This window comes from Malaclemys terrapin, chromosome 4, assembly GCF_027887155.1.
Source record: "Malaclemys terrapin pileata isolate rMalTer1 chromosome 4, rMalTer1.hap1, whole genome shotgun sequence".
In the NCBI taxonomy this organism is placed as follows: Eukaryota; Metazoa; Chordata; order Testudines; family Emydidae; genus Malaclemys; species Malaclemys terrapin.
Genome location: NC_071508.1, coordinates 72,443,384 through 72,469,279, shown reverse-complemented (window position 1 = coordinate 72,469,279; position 25,896 = coordinate 72,443,384). Strand labels below are relative to the sequence as shown.

Genomic DNA, 25,896 nt, shown 5'->3' with positions numbered 1-25,896 from the left:
GAAGCAACGCGTGTGCATACAAAGCAAAATAAAGATGCATGATGGCCAACATATTTATTCCTGTCCTTAGGCCTCAAGAAAAACAACATGTATGACAGTGCCATCCCATAAATCCTCAGGGGCACAGATCAGGAAAGATCCCATGCTGACCTGTGTAGGAGCTGAAAGAAGGAAGATGGATGAAAACCATGTTAGGGAGATTAACATTTTCAACTAAGAACCTGACCCTATGAGCTGCTGAACCATCTGCCCCTAAGGAAGTCACAGGAAGATGAGGGCACTCAGCATCTCAGAGGATTAGGCCCTAAATTAAGAGGATGAATTTCTACAAGCTTCCACTGGTGTCAGCTGCTGCCAGTGCAGAGGAAAATGAAATGGAACAGGAGTAACTCTTAAAAGAATTACCCCCACCAAAGAGAATCAGGACAAATTAGGTGCATGGCCAGGGTGAAAAAGTGGGGCTAGTTAGGATTGAGAGATGTACCATACTGGCTAAATAAAAGCCAAGATGGGATCAAGTTATAGAAAGGGAGGACTGTTTTTCAGAGCCACACTACAATCTTCTCTACTCAAGGGAAAACCCAGCCTACTTGCTATTTACCCTCTCTGATCCTGTTAGGCGTATACGTAGAGCAGCAAGATATACAATTCCTGTGCCCTTAACTCCTCATCTTCACTCTACGTTTAAGCATTAAGATAAAGCAAACTGGGAAGGACAGATCCACTGAAGAGAGGTGCATGGATTTAAAAAAACCAAACCAAACCAAACCAAAACAAACAAACAAACAAACAAACACCACAACACTTTCCCAACCTTTTCAGGCTGACAATCGAAGCGTTCTGTCCTGCTTTGGTCAGCACTTCGTTCCATTCTTCATCACCACCCCGGATTATATATCTAAGTGAGAGGTGGAGAGGAGAAAACAAAACAAAATCAAGTCTGTTTAAAGGAGAACAATTAAGGTTAATTCTGTCCACAAACTGCTACCCAGCCAGTGCTTGTGTCAGCATCCACACAGAAGAGAAACTTTCAGAAATAAAGAGCTGGTTCAAAGCAGAACCAGATGGCTCAGGGGGATCTGTAATGCAGTACACAGCGATTCATGACTACATCACTGGTCTAAATCCAAACTAGGTCAGTGCTGACCAAGAACTTATCATCCAAAAGCTGTTCAGTAACAGATGTGAAGCAAGTGGTGTTCCTTCAGCTGCCCATATTATGAATGTTACCAAATTGCTCTTTTATGGCAGCCCCATCACAGAGGCAGAGAACTGAACGGCAGCAGACACACACGCTTACACCCCGCCTTCCAGTGGAGGGCCAAGGCCACAGTGGTTTTCCTTTGCATATAGGAGACATGCATTGCACCTGCCCAAGTAGTAAACTCTTCCAAGGAGAGAGGTCTTCAGTCTCCATGGCTTTTATTAATTTGGCAGCTGTCAACAGACCTACATACACCATTGAAGACATCCGTCCAACGTATAGTTTCCATTTACAGGATTGTGGGAGTTTGTTTTTAATGTAAAGAAGCAGAAGTTAGTGCTGCACGAAAGATGAAGACCAAGGATGCATACAGCAAGTATTCACCAGGGGAAGTTAGTTAACTAAGAGAACTCCTGGATCAATGGCACACACAGGAGAGGCTCCATTGTAGAGATGGTCTGGGGTGTTGTAGCCATTCCACTGTTAATGACTAGGAGTAAGACTGAGCACTAGCACAGGGGGACCAAAACGAAAGGGGCCCAGGATATTATAACTTGAACGTTTCCTTTGAGCAGGAAGGCCAGAAAGACAAATTCTGGTCCATTTATGCTCTTGTCCTGTGCCCCTCCCTATGGTATCCAAGTGTTTGAGACACAGCATGCAGCTTTAACTAAGGGACCACACAACAGAACTGGCGTGCTCATTCCCTCCTACCTCAAGCCTCTGGGGTCTCAATACAGAAGTTAGCCTCTGTTCAACCTTATATTAATGCTGGATAAAGCCTTTCCAGCTCTCTCAGCTCTACTACTGTACTTCTCCGTAATCTGGCTTCAAAAAAATCAAATAAGGGTGATTTTTCCAGGTTGAGGTCTGGGGGAAATAATTTAAAGGAAAAGCAGCAAACCACACTGGGCTAAGAGGAGAAATGAAAGTAGTTTGAAATAATCATGTACATCCACGTCTGTCACAGACAGACAGACAACATGAGAGATTTTAAGAAGCTTTTATTCCTCTTCTCAACTTTGTTAGTGTTTGCTTGGTTGATTTAGGGCCACAATAGAAGACACTGCTACAACAATATTTTTTGAACAAATAAACAGTTTTTTGCAGGATAAAGGGAAGGACTGGTTCTTATTAGCTCAGAAGGAAGAAACGTTTGCTGGAGTTCTGTGAGACTCTCAGCTTCAGCAGCTCAGTAGCCTTTAAGTTGACTATCTCCACAATAATTAACAAGCAGCTGTGCAAAGACATTTCAGGCAACATTAGGTTTAATCTGCCAGTTAATAAATGGAAAAAAAGGTAAAAAAGGAATGATTAAGTCAGTGCTGACAAGGATACTTCTCTACTAGTGCTTTCACTGAAGCCAAGGATAGTGGAGAAGGACAAGTATAAGTCAGGAGTCCTAAGCTGGTGTAAAAGACAGTGGGACCATCTCCATGATTTGTGGGAAGCTAATGATTAAGACTGCGAGTTTGTCACGGATTCCGTGACCTCCATGACTTCTACAGCGGCTAGTGCGCCTGTCCCAGGGGCAGTTCAAGCAGCCCCTGCACCAGGTACTCCGGCTGCTGCTGGGGCAGTCTTGGGCCATGGTGCCCCCCTCTCTCCCCCAGCAGCAGAGTTTGGGTGTGGAAGGGGGTTGAGGCACAGGATGGGGTGAGGTGGGCTCTGGGTGGTGCTTACCTGGGTGGGCCCCCGGGAGTGACAACATCCCTCGCTGTGAACCGGGAGGGCTCCCCCTGCGGAGGTTGCTCCCTGAGGGCTCTGTTGGCCCTGGAGTCAGGACCCCCTGTCTGGGCAGCTCTTACCAGCTGCCCGAGAAGTCAAAGGGGGCTGGAAGCTGAGGAGCAGCCGCAACCCTGGGCACCAGCAGCAGATGGGGGGAATACCATGGTTGCCTGCTCCATGGCACACCAGCCAGGGGAGCTGCTATCCTGCACTGCCTGGCTCTGGCTTCTGATCTATAACCTGGCCAGAGGGCAGGGCTCGGGGGAGAGGAAGCTGCCCCCAGGACTACCCCACTCTGTGTAAGGCACTGCAATTTGAGGGGGGAAAACCCTTGTGGCCACCCAACTGTGCCCATGGGCTCAGAGCTTCTGCCAGCGGGAAGTGCTGGGGCTCCCAGCTTCATCCCCACGCCCTTCAGATCGGGGGAGGAGGGCGCCGGGGAGAGAGGAAGATTGGTTCACTAGGGCTCCCAGCTTCAGCCCTGTGCCACTCCCGGCTTCAGCCCCACAGGGGGCACTGGGGCTTCAGCCACAGGGCCTATGGCCCCCCTGAAGGGGCTCGCGGACCCCTGATTGAGAACTGCTGCTCTAGTGGCCATCCAGTTGCACAGTTGGGTAGGCAGACGTAAAGGAAGCCAAAACCGCTAGCCCACACGCACACCATGTGATCAGTCAACCCTGGCTCCCAGTCATTTGCTTTTACCACTGGGGCACGTGGCTCAATAATGCTGGTAGGAAAAGTCACAGGTAACTAAATAAGAGAACTCAGCGATGAGGCTGAGGATGGGAACTAGAAAGTTCCTGTCCACACTATGCTGCTCAGGCACAAATCTTAGCTCATGTGTTGAACGGAGTACAGATGGATGGCCAGTGCCAATGAACACTGATTTCTATTACCAAAAAACTAATTTTAAAAAATGAAAGTTAGCTTGAGAGCAAGAGGCATTTATCAACAGCGACCATTAATTACCTGTGATTAACAGAAGTCTCACAAATCTATAATCACCAGGTGCCAAAAACATGACAAAACAGCATTTATTAGATATTGCAGAATAAGAAGTTCAGCCTACGTGTCTTGACAAACACCATGACTTCAAATTTCTGATCTAACACAAAGCTCCAATTTACTGGCTGACAATATGACACAGATGTCTGCTTTGAAAGTGAGCACACGGTCTTTGAGATATTCCTGCCCTACCCCCAACATGCGAAGGTGTACTGCTCCTGGAGCCTGGGTATTCAAACTAGATGCCTAGGAATATTTGTGGTGAGACTTATGTGGATAAATTCTTACTGTGAAAAGTCCATGTCTTTCAGCTTCCCCATTTCTTGCTTGTGTTTTTCCTGGAATTCCTTTGCTGCTTCTTCCTGCATTGAAACATCCCAGAGAGACACCAAGTTTTATGTACGTCAGTAACCCGTGTATTACAAGGTAGTCTCCTAGGTCAGAAATTACAACTCTTGACTCCCCTCCCATCCAAAAGGCAGTACGCCCAACAAACAAAAAGCCCCAAGCTCTGAACTGGGTGTTTCCCCAACAACTCTTCCCTTTTTAATTATTTTATGTTAACAGAACATAAATGCAAAGGTAAGGCTGGGAGGTGCACCACAGTATAAGGAGAAACATAAGCACAAAAATGATGAAGCTTTAAAGGCACAGTTAAAGCTTGCAAAGTTCCATAACTACCATAACAGGACATGTATGTCATGCACTCCTTATACTGGAAGAAATCCACCTTACGAGACTCCTAAGTTAGAGAAAACCCTCAGTGATCTGACGTGCAAGTTTTAGTAGCAAGATTATTATTACCAAGTCCTCATTTAAAGATTTCAGGGTTGGCTCCATTACAACTTCCTTTGTAACTGCCATCTGCTCCTCCACAGCCTTCTCCTGGATCCTGCTGAACAACTGGGGAAGGAAGGAATTAATGTGATGGGGTTACTGGTGTTTTCCCACAGAGGTGCTTTAAAAAGGAATTAAGAATAGTTTGGCTTCCCACTATGGAACTTCTGTAGTCTTTGAAATATGAACAAGGAATTGGGGTTTGTTTTTTGGGGGGGCAGAGGGGTTTAAGTGCCACTTGGTGTGAAAAAATGACTCAATGGTCACTTCTTGAAAGCAGAAGCAAAGACAGCTTAATAAAAAAATAAAGTCAGTCATCCAATGTCAATTGCACGAATGTGAGAGCTGGTGGTTTACAATACACCTCACTTAGGCAATCCCAACTGACCCACTAATGTGTGGAGGAAAGTACTGCAGATTTACTCTCTTTAGTCATTCCTTCATGTCAACTAAAAGAATTCTATGATGAGCAAGCCATCTGTAAAGCGACTGACTTGCATTTTAGGATGCAGAAGCTCTGCCTATTAAGTCGTTGCATTAACTTGCTCAGGGGACTGGAAAATGGATGAGGAACCTTATATTCCTATGGCACCAGTTTGAATCGTGCCCATGTTATTACTGGAGGAAAGTATTACCCATCTGATAATGATTTAAGTGAAAGGAGTTGGTGGCCCAAGTCAAATTCCTCATGGACAGCCATCCACCGCCACAGCGGACACCCTTGCTGTAAGCCTCATCAGGGAGATCAAGGAGACTGGAGACCTGACCTAGAACCTTTCCTGGATATCTACAGGCTTCAGCTCTGTCCTACAGTGACCCTAGAGATGACCATTCTAAGGCAGATTGAGACATTGAGCATGGACTTTGTATCAGCTTCCTCACCACCTTGCTTACTGGACATTAGATCCTAAAGCCTCCTGCCTTCAGTTCATCACCTTTCACCATTTGAAAATAAACACAAATATACATAGTGTAAAGGGGAGCGTACAACAGAAATCACCATCACAGCCACCTACGTTTGCCACCAGGTAGAAGACATTTCTTTACAATGAGCCTCTAATGATTTCTTAGAGACAGGCTGAGGATACAGGATTCGGATCCAGATTTCTCACACTACAAGGCTCAAGCCTGGGACCGCGTTGGGCCCAACTTGAGAGAGCAAAGCTTGACCAGGATGCAATTACCTGGACGACTTTGCGGATGATCCTATTGAAGAGGCCCATCAGCTGACTGCTGGGCAGTTCTATCTCTTTTTCCAGCACATCCACAGATTTGTGTTGCAGACCAATCCCCAGAAGAAGGGCCTGGAGGATAAGATTTTTAATTTTTTTTTAAACCCACAAAAAAGTTAGGTTCTTCCCCACCTCCCTGGATTTTACCATCGAAGTTATTGGCCCAGCAAAATAATACAAAGCACAACAGGTGAGGGGTTCAGAGTTTTGTATGAAGTATTGGAACTCCCCCAAATTGCTCCACTCTTGATGGGCATCACTACATACATGTTTAGTCCAGCAGTACCTCCTGCTCTGGCTTGGGGCTTTTAGCTAGTATTTACACAGCACTTTAAGCGTACGTAGTGCTGTGCAGCATGTGTAAGAGAACAGGGTCCCTACAATCAGAGTCAAGGCAAATACAGAACACGGGAGACCAGTACAGGCAGGAGACAGCGCAGCGAGGAATGCAGAAGAGGCAGTCAGCTGAAACAGGGGGGTTTGGAGATGTGAAAGAGGCGAGGAACAGGAGTGTGGCATGTGAAGTGGGAGTGTGTTCTGAGTACGGGAGGTGATACAAAGGCTGACAGAAGGTGAGACTCTGTTACTCCCAAAGGGAGAAGTTAGACTAAACAACAGCACGAAATAAGAGCCAAGATGTAGGCAGGGATAGAGTTACATAGGAGCGAGTTACTCGCTCCAGAAATATTGACGCGACATGGTCTCAAAAAGGGAAGGAAGGAGGTGGTAACGAATGCAAATGGTACATACAGACTGCGCGGCAGAGAGGGATGTGTCTCCTAGCTGGCTGAGAAAATACATCCTGGAGACAGCGGGAATTGTGTCCATAATCAGGTGATAGTCCACCATGTTTCGAGAGTACATCTCTAACCGCTTCAGGTCATAGGGGATGAACACAGCTTCCAATTCAGGACGGCTGATCGCTGAGCAAATCAAAAACAGCAGTATTAGAATTGCACTTCATGTTTCTTCAGGATCTGGATAATCAAGCTCACTTTGAATATCAATTCCCTGTATGCTAACAGCCACAAACACAACCCACATATTTGCTTTGAAATGTATATATAGGAACCAAACAATAATGAATATAACGGAATCCTCAACTGGTTTAGTCATGCAAACTCTCCGAATAAATTTTAAGATTAAATAAAAATCTGTGTAGGGGACAGACACCTCACAACTACCGTCATGATTCTTACTACTAGGCAAACAGTGGCCCATGGAGACTGGGCTCCTCCTCTTACTCTACAAGGGCTGAGGCACATAGCTCAGGAAGCTTGCACTGACTCTGCCCACACTGTGGCTGTCCTCTGGCACAGGGGTTAAGCAGCTTTCATTAAATAAAAACAAATATTAAATAAAAACAAAACACCGAATCAGACTAACTCCTGTGCTCCCTTGAGCGATCTTGAGCTTGTTACGTTCAAGAAACCAGTTTGCTTTCATAGATTTTTTAAGTCAGAAGGGACCATTGTGATCATCTAGTCCAGGGGTAGGCAACCTATGGCACGGGTGCCGAAGGCGGCACGCGAGCCGATTTTCAGTGGCACTCACACTGCCTGGGCCCTGGTCCTGGCCCAAGGGGCTCTGCATTTTAATTTAATTTTAAATGAAGCTTCTTAAATATTTTAAAAACCTCATTTACTTTACATACAACAATAGTTTAGTTATATATCATAGACGAATAGAAAGAGACCTTCTAAAAACATTAAAATGTATTACTGGCACGCGAAACCTTAAATTAGAGAGAAGGTTCTGAAAGGTTCACCACTTCTGAAAGGTTGCCGACCCCTGATCTAGTCTGACCCTCCCATATTACACAGGCCACAATTCCTACATCAATAACTTGTGGTTGAATTAGAAAGTCTCTTCGAAAGACGTCCAATTCAGATTTAAAGACTTCAAGTGATGAGATCTCCACCACAGCCTAAAGATAAACTGTTTCAGTGGTTAGTTGCTCTCACTGTGAAAAGTGTGTACCTTAAGTCCACAGTTTGACTTTACCCAGTTTTAAATTCCAGTCATTGGATCTTGCTATGTATTTGTCTGCTAAATTAAAGAGCCCTCTAGTTTCAGAGCATTTGCAAAACTTTGAGCAAGTAGAGCTCTCTGATCTCAGCTATCAGGGAGACAGTACTGGAAGTTTTCACTCAGCAATAAGCATATTTTTAAGCTGAAGGGAGCAAACAGAACTGACCAACAGGGAGTTATAGCATTCTACTAAAGGCTGTAGAACATTCACAGGTATCATTTAAGAACCTTTTTGATAAACCATGTTAAGATCTTAAGCCACTGAAGGGATTTTAGAAGCCTAGAGACTCACGTGGTTGCAACTCCTGCTTGATATTCTTGTTCTGTAGAATGTTCAGTGCTAATGAAGGGGGGAAAGTGCTGAACTGATACGACAGCAGAGACAGGAACCGCCTCCTGAAATCTTCAGGACAAGAAGAAAAGATAATGGTTACCAGCACGGTTGTGCAAAGGATACACAGAGGCTTCCTCTCACACTAGGACAGACAACCAGCTGTTACCTTTCCAGAAGGCAGCGAGCCAGTGCTCCTGTTCACTCTCTTCTTCATTTAGCATCTTCAGCATGATACAGGAGTGCTCACCAGTCAGGTCATTCTAGGAAGGAAGACAGATTCCCACCCTTTGCATTATGTACTGAAGTGACAAAAGCAAAGACAGGTGTTGTAATAGAATTAAAACACTGGGGTCCCTCTTACCCAATTTCTTGCATGGACACGGGTTGTATTAAAAGTCACTGACCATCAGGGCCGGCTCCAGGCACCAGCAAACCAAGCACGTGCTTGGGGCGGCACATTTCCAAGGGCGGCATTCTGGCCATCTCTTTTTTTGCTTTGGGCAAGCAGAAGCCTAGAGCCAGCCCTGGCAGCAGCAGCACGTCGCCATGGGGCCGCTGCGGTTCGCACTGCAGGGGAGCAGTGCCCGCACCTTGTGGCTGGGCCGGGCAGGCTCCTAGCGGGGGACACACTGGCTGGGTGCCGCCCCTTGGGGCACACAGAGCCTCCTGCAGATGCCGCAGGGCGGCTGCCCCCCCCCCCCAGGGCCACAGCAGGGGCTGGGCGAAGCGACCCGAGCCACCCAGGGACTGTGGCAGGACGGCCAGAAGCAGCAACAGGGCCATAGAGGGCGGGGCGCTGCCGTGCGGGGCCTGAGTCCCACTCTCCGGGGCTCCGCTCCGCTCCCTCTAGCGCTACTCTACCCCGGCTCCTCAGCCCCCTGCCGGGGCGGTCCCCCGGTTCTGCTTGGGGCAGCAAAAAAACTAGAGCCGCCCCTGCTGACCATCATTATGGAATTTACATCTCACCAGCCTTGGGGATTTGATAAACTCCATCTAACTGGCTCATGAGAGGAGATTTTGATATGAGAGTAGCAGAATTGTAAGATGGTGATGGGGTTTGACTTCATTCTAAAAACTTCTTTTAAGGTCCAGATTGTGTGAATTATGTACACAGAAGCGTGTGCACATCATTTTCATTCAAAACTACTGCAGCTGCATCACAAGTGTGGCAAATGCATGGGCAAATAACCAGCCAGCCATCTACCTAGCTATCTGCACACACTTGCCTGAGTTACATACATGGGCATTAGCCTTGAGTGTTTAAGCAGAGTAAACAGCTAAAAGATATTACAGATGGTCACTACTCCTCTTCCAAACCCTAAAATATGTTAGCCCAGTTATTAGTGAACCCATAAACCCACAAGATAAAAATGACCATACAATCCCAGTGAAATTGACACTTATAATAAGATTTTCAAAAGCACCTAGGTGCCTAACTCCCAATGATCTGCTGAGGTGCTTCTGAAAAATCCCACAACCCAAATCCTATCAGAGTATGTGGAAAGGCTTTCACTAACGTCAGTGGGAGCTGGATCAGGTTCTTGAAACAGTATAAAGCAACAGAGGGTCCTGTGGCACCTTTACGACTAACAGAAGTATTGGGAGCATAAGCTTTCGTGGGTAAGAACCTCACTTCTTCAGATGCAAGATGAAGTGAGGTTCTTACCCACGAAAGCTTATGCTCCCAATACTTCTGTTAGTCTTAAAGGTGCCACAGGACCCTCTGTTGCTTTTTACAGATTCAGACTAACGCAGCTACCCCTCTGATACTTGAAACAGTATGATACTTACTGGAGTCTGCCTTAGGTAAACTGGTACAAATCCAGCACGTTTCCAAAATCTGAGGTGAGGTAGAGAGGGGGCGCGGAAGAGAGAAAAAAAAATACACACTGGAAATTATTGAGATGTTAACACTACAGTAGTAGTAGTGACAGCAGACCTATCCTGATTGTGGAGCAAAGTTCATATGGCATCACAGTAAACTTATAACAAATAATGTTAATCAAAAGGGCGTGAAAAGGGGCTACTGATATAGACCAGACTTAGATAATAACTTATGAACAAAAAGATTAGGATATTAGATTATGACATCAGAAAGTGGACAAGATTCATGTATCAGAAATAAGGGTTAATTGGTTGACAATAATAAGGGGACAGCCTGTCCACCAAATTTTGGGACTTAAAAACAACAAAGAAACAAAAAAACCCAACAGATTTCAGTGAACAAAAACATGGATTCCTGGGAGACTCTTCCCACCAGAGACTCTTCCCTTCATCTGTGAACCTCGAGAATCCTCAGAGATTTCCAGACCTCAACACATTAGTGAGGGCACCAGATCATCACTGCTGGAGCCAAGAGTATCCCAGACTGATACATGCAAGATCCTGTTCTGTCTTGTCATTCTCTTCCTACCAACCCCAAACTACTATCTTCTTCCTATCCTTTCCCCCTACACACTTGGCTCCTGACCTGATCCTGTGATAGCCCTGCCTAGCCTGAGAAGGATCAGTGAAAAAGGAACTTGCTGGGACCAGACAGCATTCCAGATGAAGGAAGCAAGTCAGGGTCCAGAGCTGCACCTGTCCTGGCCAACCCGCCTACCCAGAGCACACATCTATGACTCATCAGCTGCACTGGATCTTGTGAATTTTAGCAGGAAGCTGTACTTTTCCCACCTTTCACTATCCTATTTCTTTCTTCTCGTATCTGTTTTGTCAAAAGCAGGAATAATGACAAGCACCAACAGCTGAGTTAAAAAGAGGAGATTTTTCCCCATTAGAAGGGCTGTTTGACATCCTCTCTGAAAACGGCATTTTGCTAAGTTTTGACTAAGATTGAATGATAATGCACAAACAATTTTATATACTTTATATTTTGGATTCTTCTATATAGTCAATCAATAAACTTCCAGATTTTGGCATGAATTTCATAGTATTTGCTCCATGGAATTAAGCAGGATGGAGAGACTATCCTCAGAACCCCAAACTACAAAGAGCGGTTTAATATTGCACTTTGCCAGTGTCATATTAACACCTTTAACTTCCTGGACCCACTTATTTCATCAATATAATACAACAGTATCCTTGGGCGTGCGCAGCACCACAGATCTGCTTTGCAGTGGAACTGTGGCAGTCTGGCCATACAAGAACCAGAGCTTGAGGTGGTAAATGGGGACTTTGCTCCTGAGCTAGCAAAGGAGGGAGAGCTCTGCATTATCCTGAAGGGCTCCCGAAGTATCCAGCATCCAGCCATCCTGAACTGTAAGTACAGATCCCACCACAAGGGGGCATGGAGCTGTGCCAGTTTTGAAACAGAATTACGAGCAAGGGAAACCTGTACAGATATCAGGACCCAAGTGCTATGATACATTCATCTGTAGGGGCTCCCCCCAACTGCATTTAGTATAGATCAGTGGTTCTCAAACTTTAGCAACCCCAGGACCCACATTTTGATTTAAAATTTTTCATGGACCCCCAATAACCCTATTCAGCCCCAGGCCTCACCCCCAACCCACTCTTTCCCCCAAGGCCACACCCCCACCCCACCTCTTCTTGCCCCTACTTTACCCATGCCCCTTTCCACCCCCTCCCCCGAGTACACCCCATTCCTGCTCCTCTCCCTCCCTCCCAATGCCTCCTGCTCACCGCTGAACAGCTGTTCTCCGGCGTGAAGGATGAGCTGGGAGGGAGGGGGAGGAGTTGATCAGCGGGGCCCGCAGACCCCCTGGAGAACCCTGGGGGTCTGCAGACCACAGTTTGAGAAACGCTGGTATAGATGACAAATATGGTTAAACTCTTACTTGAGCAGCCTTGGTGTCAAGCCATAAGATACACCCAGATAATCTAGATTCTCCGCTTGTCGCTCACTCAGTTTGAGAAGTAAAGGAGGCAAGTCCTTCCGAGGTGTCACAGCCTCTTCTAACAAACTGACAGTCTGGAGAGAAGAGAGGGAAAAAGTGCAGCCAAGTTAGCAGGCGAATAACAGAGTCTTCACAGTGACTGCAGATTAAATCTCTCAAAAGCTATGAACATGGAAGGATATATGAGACTCAGCTACTGAGAGTTCCACCATATATATTCCAATATGAACTGAATAGCCTAAAACAGCAAGAAAAACCAGGAGCACAGAGCTTCATACCTCACTGCTTACGGTGGCAATTCCTTTTGGCTTCGGAGTAACTTTTTCTTCCAGGCAAGGGAATTTGCCTTCGTAGTACATTTGCAATAAGGTCAGAGCCCTGCTGCCATAACCCATCTGTGAAGGAGGAAGGGAATTTAAAACAAATGAAAATACATTAAAAGTTCTTAAAACTGTGTGTTTGTTTTTGTAAAGAAGATTCATTATCTCATCACATTCACCACAAAAGCTTCACATTTATAAAACATCTTTCACCCTAAAGAGGGCACAGGCAGTTTACAGATGACCTATACTAGTATCATTCAGCCACTACAAAAAACGCATCTGCCGCTTACATACTTAACAGCTTATAGCAGGGGAAGTGCAGGATGCATTGTCCAACTGAAGCTACCACCAGAAATTTAGGGCTCAATCCCACAGCTCTCAGATTAGTAACCCACCGAAGTCCTGGTACTTACTGATTTACGGTCTGGAAGATGGGACCCATAAGTAGGCAGAAAGATTGACCCCAGGACACCAGGGTTAACCCCCCCTAGTTTCACAAGAAATTCACAGGCTCTAATGCTTCATATCACATCTCCAGCAGCAAAGCGCCGCCCAGCAAGATGCTGGGAGCATTGATTTGGTACTACCCCTAAGGAGGACAATTCCCCTACACTTGCTGCAGAAGCTGAGCTTTCATTGAAAGTCTCCCTCCCAAATAGTGGTCAAGCCTCATTCTGGTCATCTTGTGAGAGCAGATGAGGTGGGCCCACTGCTAGCTACCTATAATCACAGAATGCTGGAATACATTACCCCTTGATAATCAGGGTGGACTGCAATGCGAACAACACGTCCACCCGAGAGGCTCCCGAAGTCTGGATCTTGGAACTGTGTGCGAAATACAAGTCAGATTAAAGAAAAGAATTGGAGTGTTCAGAATATCAAATCAGCACTTAAACACCCCTCACTCGAACATAACCAAACAGCCAAATGACTTACCTGCTCTGAGACAGTCCATGGAATAAGATCTCCTGAAGCCTTCCTCCCCCTAGACAGGCTATTCATGATAGTCTGGCGAGAGATCTCTCCCTCCAGACACACCTGCCAAGAGAAAGAAGGAAAGGTTATGAATAGAGAAAGATGTTTAGTCCCGTACTACAGCTGCCCATTGCAGAAGCATACAGATAGAAAACAATTGGTCAGTCATCTAGCCTACCATTTATACTGTGGGAGAACCTGTAGCATACTAGGATCCCCTTCTGCTGGAGTTTGTACAAACACATAGTACAAGCAGCGACAGGCCCTGACCTAAAAACATTCAGTCTAAAGAGAAGATATAAGCAAGCAGGGATGGGAGAAGGATAGCGTAACAAAGATTATAAGTAGGCTTGGAAGGATTAGATTTTTATCTGTAAACATTGATTTCACAAACCGCCAAAAAAATATTTCCATCACTAGTAACTGAAGTTTGCAAAGAAAAATGCTGCTTGGGAACATAAGAGTTTGATATAAGGATATTTACTTTGCATATTTCAGTCTGTGTTGTTGACAGTTTGGGTTAACAGTTATAAAGCTTTAAATTTTTTAAGCTCAGCGTCTACTATTATTAAATAATTATTGTCTGACTCCCCAATTTTTTGACACCTCCATTTCACACAACTGTGAAAATTTAAATTGAAAAAAATAAAAAATGCTTAAAAATAAACATTGATAATAGCCACCAAAATTATAAAAACACAAACTGAATTCTGTCCATTTTAATTACAACATGCTTTAGCAAAGACTACCTATGGGCACAATCTGTAGCCAGTCAGCAGCAGCTAATCACTACCCACCACCTGCCTAGCCAGTTTCACTCTTAAATTTTCCCTCATTTCTCCTCTTAGGATGGGCCTGTTCCCTACCATAGATTGTGAATTTACTAGCATGCATTGCCCTGGTGATCATAACCTTGATTACTGGTACTTAAAGGGTCAAGGAGGTAGAAGAGTTGTATACTTATGTAGAAATGCTCATGTTAGTTAAGAATTGCAAATAAGATGCAAGAAGGTTCAATATCAATGCACCACAATTCAGTCATCTCCTAATGAGTCCATATTTGTGCAGCAATATACAATGCTATGAAGTAACAGGAATGCAAGCAACATTGGAGAAGTACTGCGATCAACTCTCCCCAGGGGAAGAGGTTGCTGTGACCAGTACTTCGGTTTCTCGGCAGCACAAATGCGTTCCTTAGGTTGTAAGCGCTGGGTGAAAGGAACTATGTCCTTGTGTATTTATACAGCAGCTGGCATAACAGGGCCCTGGTTAAAGCTTCTGGGCACTACCATAATACACACAAAACTGAAACTACTATATAGTTCTACAGATATGAGTCACTGTCACACATCCTGCCACTGCATCCTTATTAAACAGTTCTGTATGCACTGTATGCTTCCGCTTTCTGTCTCTTACCTGAACAACAGCAAGTACTTCTGGCAAGGAATTCTGGGTAGGTGGGACTGGTGGCAGAAGGCAGAACAGATGATGGGCAGGAGCATCTGAAAGCATCTGGAGGTCATTGGGAGAATTCTAGAGGGCCACAAAACAAACAAGTTACAGCACTAATTCTCTATCATTTACTAGTTAGTGTTAGTGAGATGGGTGGCTGTGTATCTGCAGACCAACAATCCTCAAGACTCTCTGCAGTTACAAGGGAAGAGTTTCAAAGTTCTACCACAAAGATAGTAATTGCTTAGAGTTCAACACTACTATGAATCCTGCCTCTCCCTCCTGTGAATTTGGATCTAGCAAAAACCTTGGTATAATACTGATAGCTGAAGAAACTCTCAAAACAATTCAAGGCTATCACTCCTAGACTACATTACTTGGATTGGATTATCTATCAGAGATTTAAAACCATAATATCAATCTACAGGTACATTACTACTGTATATACTCGATCATAAGCCGGATCGTTTATAAGCCAACCCCCCCCCACACACACACAAGATGGATAAATAAAAATGGAAAAATTTGATAACCCGTTCATAAGCCGACCCTATAATTCAGAGGTCAGCAAACTTTGGCTCCTGGGGCATCAGGATAAGCCGCTGATGGGCCGAGATGGTTTGTTTACCTCAAGCGTACGCAGGCACAGAGGTAAACCTAAGTAAACAAAGTGTCCTGGCACGCCAGCGGCTTACACTGATGGGCCAGGACAGCAACTGGTGGGGAAATTTTTTTTTGGGGGGGGGGGAGGGGAGAAGCTGGGAGTCTGGGGAGTAACCCCTGTGACCACCCCCCACATGACTCCACCCCTTGCCCAGGACCCCCAGACTCTCCCCATCCCATCCCACCCCACCTTATCTGGGGAGGATGCCTCTGGAGCTGCTCCGGCAGGCTGGGCAGCGCGGCTGCAGCCTGCTCTGGCTGGCCAGACCGGGCAGTGTGGCCGCATGTTCCAGCAGGCTGGGCCAGGCGGCCGTATGCTCCGGCGGGCCGGGCAGCGCGGCCACAGCCTGCTCTGGGGGGTGGGGCCAAGTGGCATGGATGCAGCCTGCCAGCCCCGAGTTGCAGCTGCTTTGGAGGCTGGGGGGAGAGCAGCATGGCCAGAAGCGGAGACACTCTGGTCCCGCCTCTTCCCTTTTGGCTCTGCTGCCTCTCCTTGCTCCCTCTGTTGGGGGAGGGGCTGTGTCCCATCTCTCCCTCTCTAGACCCGTTCATAAGCCGACCCCCTTTTCTGGTGCTTCCCTTTTTTACTAAAAAAATTCAGCTTATGAACGAGTATATACGGTATTTTTAAATTAAATTTAAGGCCATTCAAAAACCCAGTTCTTATTTAATGCAATAAATGCTACTGAAGACTGTTCACCACCTACACTTCTCTCCCCTATATAATTCAGCTATCAGGCTCTGTGCTAGTGCAACAGGCATGTCTAAGATTTGGTCTCCTGGATTTCACAGCCAGGAATCAGTATTAACCCATCTTGAGATAGGGCCTATTGGGTGAGGAGGGAATTGGGAAGACAGTGATGTACAAAGCTAGAAGTTGGGCCTGGAGTTCATCTGTTAAGGCACAGAAAAGCTACTGAGTTATCAGTCCACTAAGCTTTCTCAATTTGACCTCTTTAAAATGGCAGAGATTTCTCCATTACATCCCAGTTGACACGGCTGTAGTACTACCTTGTAGTGTGAAGCCACGTAGAGAGCCATCAGCCTCTGAAGAAAAATTTCCGACGCTTTGTGATAACAAAAGAGGGTGTCTCTGTTCACATAATATCTAAGTATGGTGATCAAGGAAACAGCCAAAGCCAAAAGACACGTCCCCTGTTGATTTATCCCAGCCTGAGGTGATTTTCCATGTAGTATCACAGTATGAGCTGGCTCAGTGCCCTTATATTCCGCCTGCATCAGCCGGACAGGGAACACCGATTCCTCATTCTTTAAGCTATTGCTGTCAAAAGACTTCAGCATCAGGGCTTTGGACAGTCTTCACGCCTGATCTGCATACGCCCTTTCAAGCATATCAATTAGGGGAAAAAAAAAAAAAAAAAAAAGTCACAATTTTGACTCTGGCCCTCGCTCAAAACCTTCCTTAGAACTCACCACTCTTCTTTGAAGCTCATCAATGGTAATAAGACACTGCCAGCCCACCCCTTTAAAAAAAGGGCCATGCTCTGAGATCGAGCTCGGAAGACTGGCCTGAGTGCACTTTGATTGGATCCTGCAAGGAGAAGCACCTGAGTGAACCCTATATCTGCACAGAGCCCTACAGATATCAACAGGCTGGTCAATGGGCCAGTGCAGAATTGGGGCCTTAGACTGTAGCCTCGCTGTTAGTCTCTTCTGGAAGAGCTCACTGCACCCTGCCACAGCTGGAAGTAAATTATTTAAAGCATTTATTAATTTCAGCCAGGATACAGGTCGCAGGTTTCAGGCAGCGGGCAGCCAGAGATGATCCTGGTGATGTTGAGACAATCCAAACATAGCAGGTCATTGAGCCATTTTTCAACAGGGTCTCCAGGGGCATATCGGATTGACTCGTGGAGGGAGACTTCATGCAATGTACGAGCTGGAAGGAGAGATTCAAAAGAAAAAACAAACATGTCTGAAGTGACAAATATTGAAGACACTAACAGGATCAGGCCCTTCAATAACTTCGGTCCAAACGACTGAAAGTAGCAAACCACCTACTTCCCCACCAAACCATCCAAAATTGGACACTTAAGCCTATTTCCACATAGAATCAAGGTAGTTCGATTGCTCAGGTGGAGTCCATGCCCCTACAAGTGGGTTACATTTCAGAAGGTGAGAAATTCATAATATTAAGCCAAGAGGCAAGTTACAAGTCAAGCTTCTTTAAAGCTTCCTGCGTGTTCCTCCACCCCCACTCTCTACAGCAAGACAACAGCCGTCATGTTGTGGGTTAGATGCTCCTATTCAGAAATGTCAGCATGGGGAGGTACCTGAGGCGAGTTTAGCTGTAGCTGTAGATTTGTTCTCTGCAGTCATGCTGGCTTGCGCCTGTGCACTCTGCTGCCGGAGCTGCTGAATCAGCTTCAGGGACAATGACCGACCAGTGCCCTCATAACTACAGGATTAGAGATCAAAGAGAAGCAAGTAAGATGAGGCTGAAACAAAACTGCAGAAGTAGTGTGGGGATCTAAAATCCAACTTTATCTGCAGGCTTTATCTGTGTTCTGGTGCCATGTGCCATTACTAGGTCCCTTGTGGCCTCACTGTTGGTACAAGCTTACTTTATTCCCACACAAACTGCTTCACCTGACGCTGAAATGCAGCTGTTTGCAGGGTGGAAGACAGCAACTCTTTCAGGGCACTACAGTGATGTGACAGGAAGTGACTGAGAATTACCAGTAGAAACATAAGGGGAATTTAAACAGGCAGGTTACAATAACCTATACTGGACTGTAGCCACAATGCTGGAATTTTCTTCATCTCCTTTTATTCAGAAAGTGGCTGCTCTCCACAAACCCTACACATTCACTCCTCCTAACAGACTTCAGCATCGTGCTTAAACATTTGCTCCTTGTACAGGCACAGAACAGAGCATGTCTTCATGCCAAGCTCAGGCAATTAATGAGGCTGGACTAGAAAGTGACCCATAGAAGAGAATGAAGACAACAGTCAATTCAAAGGCAGCTCTCAGCCATTGGACAGAGCAGTTATGTAAAAGGGTCAGTACTAGCAGAAAGAGCATAAGGGCTGACCTGAATGAGAGCAGTAAATCTGCAGGGTCCTACAAGAAACTGCCCTTGCTGTTTGCTTCCCAGACAAGCAGGCCTGCGTGAGTCTCTTACCCATTGATTGTAGAAGCCATAAAGACGAGGTAAGGCCCCAGTAGATTTTTCACTAGAGGAAGGGGGATGGCAGCAGCTTCATCAATCACCACAAGTTCTGCCTGGCCCAGTTTCACAGCATCGGCGGGATGTATGTACTGCAAGGAGCGAAGTACCATTTTAGCCCATAAAAGCTTATGCTCAAATAAAATTTGTTAGTCTCTAAGGTGCCACAAGTACTCTTGTTCTTTTTGCGGATACAGACTAACATGGCTGCTACTCTGAAATCTGCTATTTTACTAAGGTAATCCCTATCCAGAGCAACTGTCTAGGAGTTGAGGAGACTTCAAAAGGAGGCAAAGCTGCAGCCCTATAAAAACCGTTTCCTTCCAAGGTGCCAGTCTCTGATTAGAGAGAAATGGAGAGCAGGCACTGTGGTAAACTAGTTGGGTGAACTTTAGTGCCAATCCAGGGAGGAGGAATAGCAGGTCATATGCTTTATGTCATGTCTATGGAGCAACAAAAGTACTTTATTTGTATCAGATTAGGTCTCCTTCATTTTTGTTGTCTGCTATAAATTTGTGCTCCTCCACCACACTTTTCTGGACACTATTATAATACATACCAAAAGGCAAGCACGTGCAAATCCAAATGAAGATTCTTGACTTACAAGATCTCCACAGAGCTAGATAAATAGCTTCCCTTGTGGAACCCATTGATCAGGAAGCAATTTGCCTCCTCTAACCTGTCTGAATACACAATGGTGTGTAACATCGTTATACATTATGTAAAATGTACACACTTAAGTTTAAAAACTTAACTATATGCTATACTTCAAGTGGCCATGAATGGGAAATAGTGAGGCTGGAGAAGTGACATGCGGATTAATTACCTGGATAGTCTGTCTGTGCTCCTTGAACACATTCACTCTGACGACTGCTTTATTAAACTCAGGGTTCAGAGACTGAATAATCTCATAGTCCAGATGTTCCTGAAGGAAGAGATTAAACAAAAGGAAGATGCAAGACCTAACAGAACAGCAGGTTGTGAGAAAAACAAAGTATTTCTCACCACATTTTCCTAGTTTAATATTAAATCTTCCATTCAGATTCTGACTTGCACTCCTGAGGGTCAGTTTATTTGCACAGAAATTCTGTAAAGAAAGCCTCAACCTGGTTAAACCTACCCGTATTCCTAAAGTGAAAACAGTATAAAAAATATAATAGTACTTTGGTTCCCTTTCGTCCATTCAATGAGATCCATCAGAGAGCTGGTTTCTCCAATACTTGCAAAGTTCATGGAGTAGCAGATCCAAGAATAAATTCAATTTCTTAGCAATGAAGCAGTCAATTATTTAATCTATTTCACTTGTATTCCTAGCATTTACTTTAAATTGAGGGCCCTAACTGAAAATCTTGTATTAAAAGCAATATCCGTTTCCTTATGCAAAGAAATCTAGTTTCACAATATTTCTGATTTACGAATACTGAATGTAAAATATCACTGCACTCTGATTCACTATATACTTCTGCAGAGCATTAAAGGCTTTTAGGTGCAAACAGCCTATAGCTAAAAGGGTATCATTTTTAAAATAAGCACATAAAAACCAAAATGAGAAATGCAGTTTTAAATCCCTACCTAAACACAATTTTATGAAACCACTGTAAAAGCCTGCTCTCCTTACTTGGTACTGCAGTGCATCAAAGCCTTTAAATACAAACTCAAATAGTGTGTGAAGGTTATCTGGACTGGGAGAGGTCACAAAGATGTTGGAGTAACTGTTGAAGAAACAAAACAGGGTTTTAAATCCTTTTATGCAAAGCAGTGTGAATGATTCAGTTTATATTATACGGAGCACGTATGACATTACAAACACTGAAATTTTACATATACGAAGCATCTTAAACCACAAAGAGTTTATAGAAGGCAGATTTATAACTGTAATAGAAAGCAACAATTAAAGTGAAACATTCTTCCTACCACACCTATAGGATACTTCTGTGTGTACCACTACGCCAAAGTATTCAGCAGCACACACTTCTCTACTCCTGCATTCAACACTTACTTCTCCTGAAATGCCCACAAGTAGGAATCCTAAGTGTTTTCAAATTTAGTTTTCCCAGTGGGGTCGCCAGTGCATACTCTCTGTTCCACCTCATCTTTTTGACTGTAAGCTGTATGGTCCAATGGCCATCTTCATTTTGTACCTATCGGCAATTTGTCCGTGATCAATAATAAATCATCATCTAACCTTAAGTTCTTTTTACTGTTAAAAAGAATTACACTATCTACCCTTTTATGAATGGACCCAAATCAGTGACTAAAGCAAATTATTTAATTGATTGTAATATCCCCATCACTATATCAGGATGAGAATGACTACTTAAAAATTACTATTTCAGACATATATTACGTGCATTTATTTCTAAAACAAGCAAATCAATATTCTCAGATATCTAATAAAACTCGAGCTCACATACAAAGGACAGTGAACTTCATTATATGAACGGATGTGACTTTAGTTAGATACAGCAATAGTCCAATTCTCTCTCCACACGAAAGTAGATAAAAGATAAATCTCAATATTTAAATTAAGATGTAAAGACAAGTCACTTGAGAATTATATTCCTGTGTTACTAATTCTAGCGAAATCCATCACTTCTTGATGACTGATACTTGAAAAATGAAATAATTGTGAAATATGATCATTTCTGCATGTTATGAATCTACAACCCTATCCACATTAAGCCACCATGCCAAAAAAAAAAAAAAAAAAAAAAAAAAAAAAAAAAAAAGTACATTAAAAAAATTAAAACGGTAAGCCCTTCCATTTCCTGGGACACCTGCTCCAATGTACACAAGTATTACGTTGTTTACCTAGTAGAGCCCTGATCCTATGAATACTTATGAATATCTTAACTTTGAGCCCATGAATAGTCCCATGCTACATACAGATCCAAGCACGCTGTCAGAATTCACCACACTTATATCCTCAACTTCTATTGCTCATTGGTTTCACTACACAACTGATAACTGATTTTTAGTTGCCTATTTTATTTTTTTAAATGTGATTATTCTGACTTTTAAAGATTTAAAATTTCCTGTTCGTATAAAAATGGAAAGATTTGGAAATCAATACAACTATCCATCAAAATGCATAAAAAGGATTGCGCAATATATGTATATTACTGACACAAATGCACCTCAAATCCTTCTCAGCCTTCGCATTATTTACAAATGCAAATAAAAGCCTGGACAACTGAGGTTAAGCTTACCCAAAAGCCACGGCTCCAGCTATAGCCAATCCTAAGGCAGCAGATTTACCACGTCCCCTGGCAGCTGTTAAAGCCACGGTGCTCCTCAGAGTCTTCTCAGAAATGGCTTCAATAAATTTCAAAAGTGCTTTTGCCTGGTGAATAGGAAACAAACACAGGAGCAGTGTCTAATGGAGAAATAAAGCCATGTCCACATTTACTGAATGGTATCACTAGTGGGAGCTGACATCCCTTTTTCCAGGCACTGGGGGGCAGGACGGGAAACGATGAGGAAGAGAGATATTAAAATCGGCCAAATATCTTTTTTTTTTTTTTTTTTACTGCTTGATACTTAATACCACAATCTCTGAGCATACTTGCACCCTGAGCTCTCAAAATGGGACTGGGCAAGACAGAGAACAATAGTTATAGTTATATTGTGGATTTCAAGAGCATGTTTTACTTGAGAACTTTAAATCACTTTATACCAGGAGATTTTCATAAGCACCTTACTGTCATTTGTACCTAAGTCCCCTTGAAAGTCCCAGAACCCCTCCGTAAGGTAGGAAAGTATCTGATCTATTGTGCAGATGGGGGATGGCAGGAACAGTGAGGTTTAGAGACTTGCCCAAGGTCACACACCAGGTCAATGGGAAGAATCTTAAATCCCAGTCTCAGCTCTAACCACTAAGTGTACTCCCTGACCAAACCAACCCTACAAACTGGACATCATAAGAAAGCAAGGGACAAAGTAGGACCTGTTTTAACTTTAGAGACATATACACCCTTTAATCTGTGGAAGGGTGAAGACAATAGCAGCAAGAGTAATAAGTATTTGCCTTTTACAAAGCATCTTTCACTCAGAAGGATCTCACAGCCCTTCTCAAATCACATGCTTGCAAAGTTACTTTTCGCAAGGAGAACCGTACACAACCAGCACTCTGTACCACACGAGGGATGGGGACGTTTTGAACAAGGGCACCAAGACAAGCCCTTGCTCAATTGAAAGAGTTGGGAATCTTTATCATCCATGGACTGGACTTGGAGTTTAAGTTGTTAAATGTAAGACACAAAATAAGTTACGTAATAGCTCAGCTACCTTCAGAGATGGTAAAATGGGCTAAGTCAACTCATGCCACTATTTGAACATGTGGCTCAGTTGCCCACTTAACGCAAATCTGATGCTTTGAGAGCCCTATGCCATTTCCTCTCAGTAAGTGAACTTGCTAGTACAACTCCTCAGCCTCTTTCCATTCTAACCCTGCCTTTCATTAGGGAAAGTCAAGCTGCTTGAAGAGGCCTCTCACACCTGCCTTTGAGCTGCCCCGTCATGTTAACTCTTCCAAGCAAGCCAAGGGAGAGTTGCTTTCCTGTAGGAGGCAGCACTGGCTCGTGAACTTTTCATTCAGAGGAACAGTATGGGACAAAAATATGAATGGTTGGGGCATCTGTCAAGAGAACAGCATTCCCAGTTTAACACCATGCCAACCTGATCCAGAGTTTTACAGCTATCCACCAGCACTCCTACAGGTTGCGTATCCTGCAAACTCTCCTTCAATTCCTTCAGCTCCAGATCCTGAGGTCTGAGGCTATCCTCCTAGAAGCAAGAGAAGAATTTAACAAAGCAGGATTAATAAGGGACCTTTCAGCATAGCTGCTACCTCCACACCTGTCATATCTTTATATGGCAGGAAGAGAAGTCCTATTACAAATTTAATAAGCTATACTGGGATCAGGCTTGTAGACGGGGCATACATTTGGGTCCAACATATAACACATCCTTCAGAATGAGGGACAGGTGAGGTGTGAATCCAGTCCTCTCTGGACTTGGATTAAAAGAATGATCAACGCAGCCTCAGTTCTAGATTATTGAGAACTGGTACAATAGGCTGTATTAACTCAGAAGAGGAGATTATTGCTAGATATCTTTCTAAAGTTTTTTTTTTGGTAAGTCATCTTCAGTCTATGGATCAGAACTTCTCAGGACTCAAATAACTCAAAGTTCTGTTGTAAATAGTGATATACAAGTTTAGAGCACCTTCTGTTCCCCATGCTTCCAAAGCTTTGCAGATTATACACAGACACTTCTTTCATCAGTGAAATGCAATAAGTGCATAACAGCAATATTATTCAACAGTTTAGGAGAAGCATCCAACATACAGCAGGGAATTTTGGTGACCAGAATTACCCAGACAGCAATATTCTCAGGACAGAGAGCTAAACCCCGATATGTTGGTAAAACATGCCAAAAGATATTCAGCCATCATAAGTGATCAACCTCTCATCTGACAGCTGGCATTGCCAGCAGCACAATGCTTCCTATCAAATCGCTAGAGAATTTTTTCAGCAATGATTCAAAAGAGCACCCACTGCTGAATCACTGACACTGCTCCCTACAGCACCCAGATAGACACTGCTTGCCAGATATAAGAAGCAGTTGAATCTTCAAGTCCAGAATTTAGAATTGGCTCTGCTCTCCTTTAGTCTGAGGTTAGAATAATACTTGCTGTTTAGTGGGGGAAGAACCACCTCATCTTTATCAAACTTTAAAATACTGTTTGCATCTTTGCCTTGGAAAAGGCTTTGAATCAAATACGTAATACACTTACCTGAGACTGTGGAGGAACTGGTGTTATGTTTGCAATGTGACTAGAGATTGGCAGGATGTTGAGCTGATCATCAATCACTATGCAGTTCTTACAAGAGGCCAGAGACAGAATGAATCTGCATGATTAGACAAAGCCAGCTCAAATACAGCACTGGTGACACAGAGCTTATTTACCCTGGCTCCCTTTCTCTCCAGATGCTGCACTTACAATCTGGTCCTGCTTTTACACAGTTTTATAGCTGGGCTGAGACAAGTTAGTTACTCAGCCCACTTTTACTTAACATTCCTAGTGTGCCCTGTTATTATAACATCTGAATGTTCTATAAACCAGAGACATTCACCTCCATTCCACCAATTTAAGGTGATCTTTCAAGAAAGCCTCAGAATAGGACATGACAATTAATTTGAAAATATCAGTGTAAACGGGCAATTCTTGACCCCAAGGAAGTAGTTACATGTACCCATCACTGTAAAATTCTAAAATTACACTCATACTGGTTGTTGATTCCGTTTTATCCATGAGACCACACATCCACCAGCTACATGCTAAATAACATTTTATATTCTTCCCGGGGGAAAGATGGTGCTAGTTAAATATCCTAATAGCAATGAAGGCTGTTTATTCAGTACAGTAAGGCAGATTTCTTGGCTTTTACAAGAGACTGATCTAATGCCATAAAGAGAAGCTAGGCATCAACAGTTCCATATTTTTAAGCTGTGGAAGTGCTCTGCGAGTCTCATCAAGAGCTGCAACACTGGGAGAACGTAATTCTGATATTTGTGCTTCTGAAGAGCCCTTCGTCAAAGAATCTCAAAGCGCTTCACAAACATTAACTCATTAAGCTCCACAATAGCCCTTGTAAGATATGCAAAGGGTTTTTTTTTTTTTAATATTATATATATATTACACACACACACACACACACACCCCTCTACCCTGATATAACACAATCCGATATAATACGAATTCAGATATAACGCGGTAAAGCAGTGCTCCAGGGGGGCAGGGCTGCGCACTCCGGTGGATCAAAGCAAGTTCGATAGAATGTGGTTTCACCTATAATGCAGTAAGATTTTTTGGCTCCCAAGGACAACGTTATATCGGGATAGAGGTAGAGATACATACATACATACATACATACACACACACACACATATATATATATATATATATACACACACACACTCACACACACACACACACATATACATCCCTCCCCCACCAGCAAAGTGCAGCCACTTCTGTGATAAGAAGGCACATACAT

The 25,896-nt window shown here is 43.9% G+C and overlaps 1 protein-coding gene across 3 annotated transcripts in view; it reads right to left on the bottom strand.

Annotated features, from left to right (window-relative positions):
• Window positions 1-25,896, bottom strand: part of NAT10 (N-acetyltransferase 10) — a 34,290-nt gene that overhangs the window by 923 nt on the left and 7,471 nt on the right. For all 3 annotated transcript variants that reach the window (XM_054027748.1, XM_054027746.1, XM_054027749.1), the window contains 22 exons: window positions 24,633-24,747; window positions 23,513-23,620; window positions 22,045-22,178; window positions 20,454-20,547; window positions 19,662-19,760; window positions 18,791-18,927; window positions 17,939-18,063; window positions 17,394-17,544; window positions 16,656-16,752; window positions 14,946-15,062; window positions 13,491-13,592; window positions 13,305-13,379; window positions 12,510-12,626; window positions 12,172-12,305; window positions 10,163-10,211; window positions 8,538-8,631; window positions 8,330-8,440; window positions 6,757-6,929; window positions 5,959-6,078; window positions 4,742-4,840; window positions 4,226-4,299; window positions 815-898 (listed from right to left, as the gene is read on the bottom strand). In XM_054027748.1, the coding sequence (XP_053883723.1) occupies window positions 815-898; window positions 4,226-4,299; window positions 4,742-4,840; window positions 5,959-6,078; window positions 6,757-6,929; window positions 8,330-8,440; window positions 8,538-8,631; window positions 10,163-10,211; window positions 12,172-12,305; window positions 12,510-12,626; window positions 13,305-13,379; window positions 13,491-13,592; window positions 14,946-15,062; window positions 16,656-16,752; window positions 17,394-17,544; window positions 17,939-18,063; window positions 18,791-18,927; window positions 19,662-19,760; window positions 20,454-20,547; window positions 22,045-22,178; window positions 23,513-23,620; window positions 24,633-24,747 (2,409 nt within the window). The remainder of the gene's footprint in view (window positions 1-814; window positions 899-4,225; window positions 4,300-4,741; window positions 4,841-5,958; window positions 6,079-6,756; window positions 6,930-8,329; window positions 8,441-8,537; window positions 8,632-10,162; window positions 10,212-12,171; window positions 12,306-12,509; window positions 12,627-13,304; window positions 13,380-13,490; window positions 13,593-14,945; window positions 15,063-16,655; window positions 16,753-17,393; window positions 17,545-17,938; window positions 18,064-18,790; window positions 18,928-19,661; window positions 19,761-20,453; window positions 20,548-22,044; window positions 22,179-23,512; window positions 23,621-24,632; window positions 24,748-25,896) is intronic.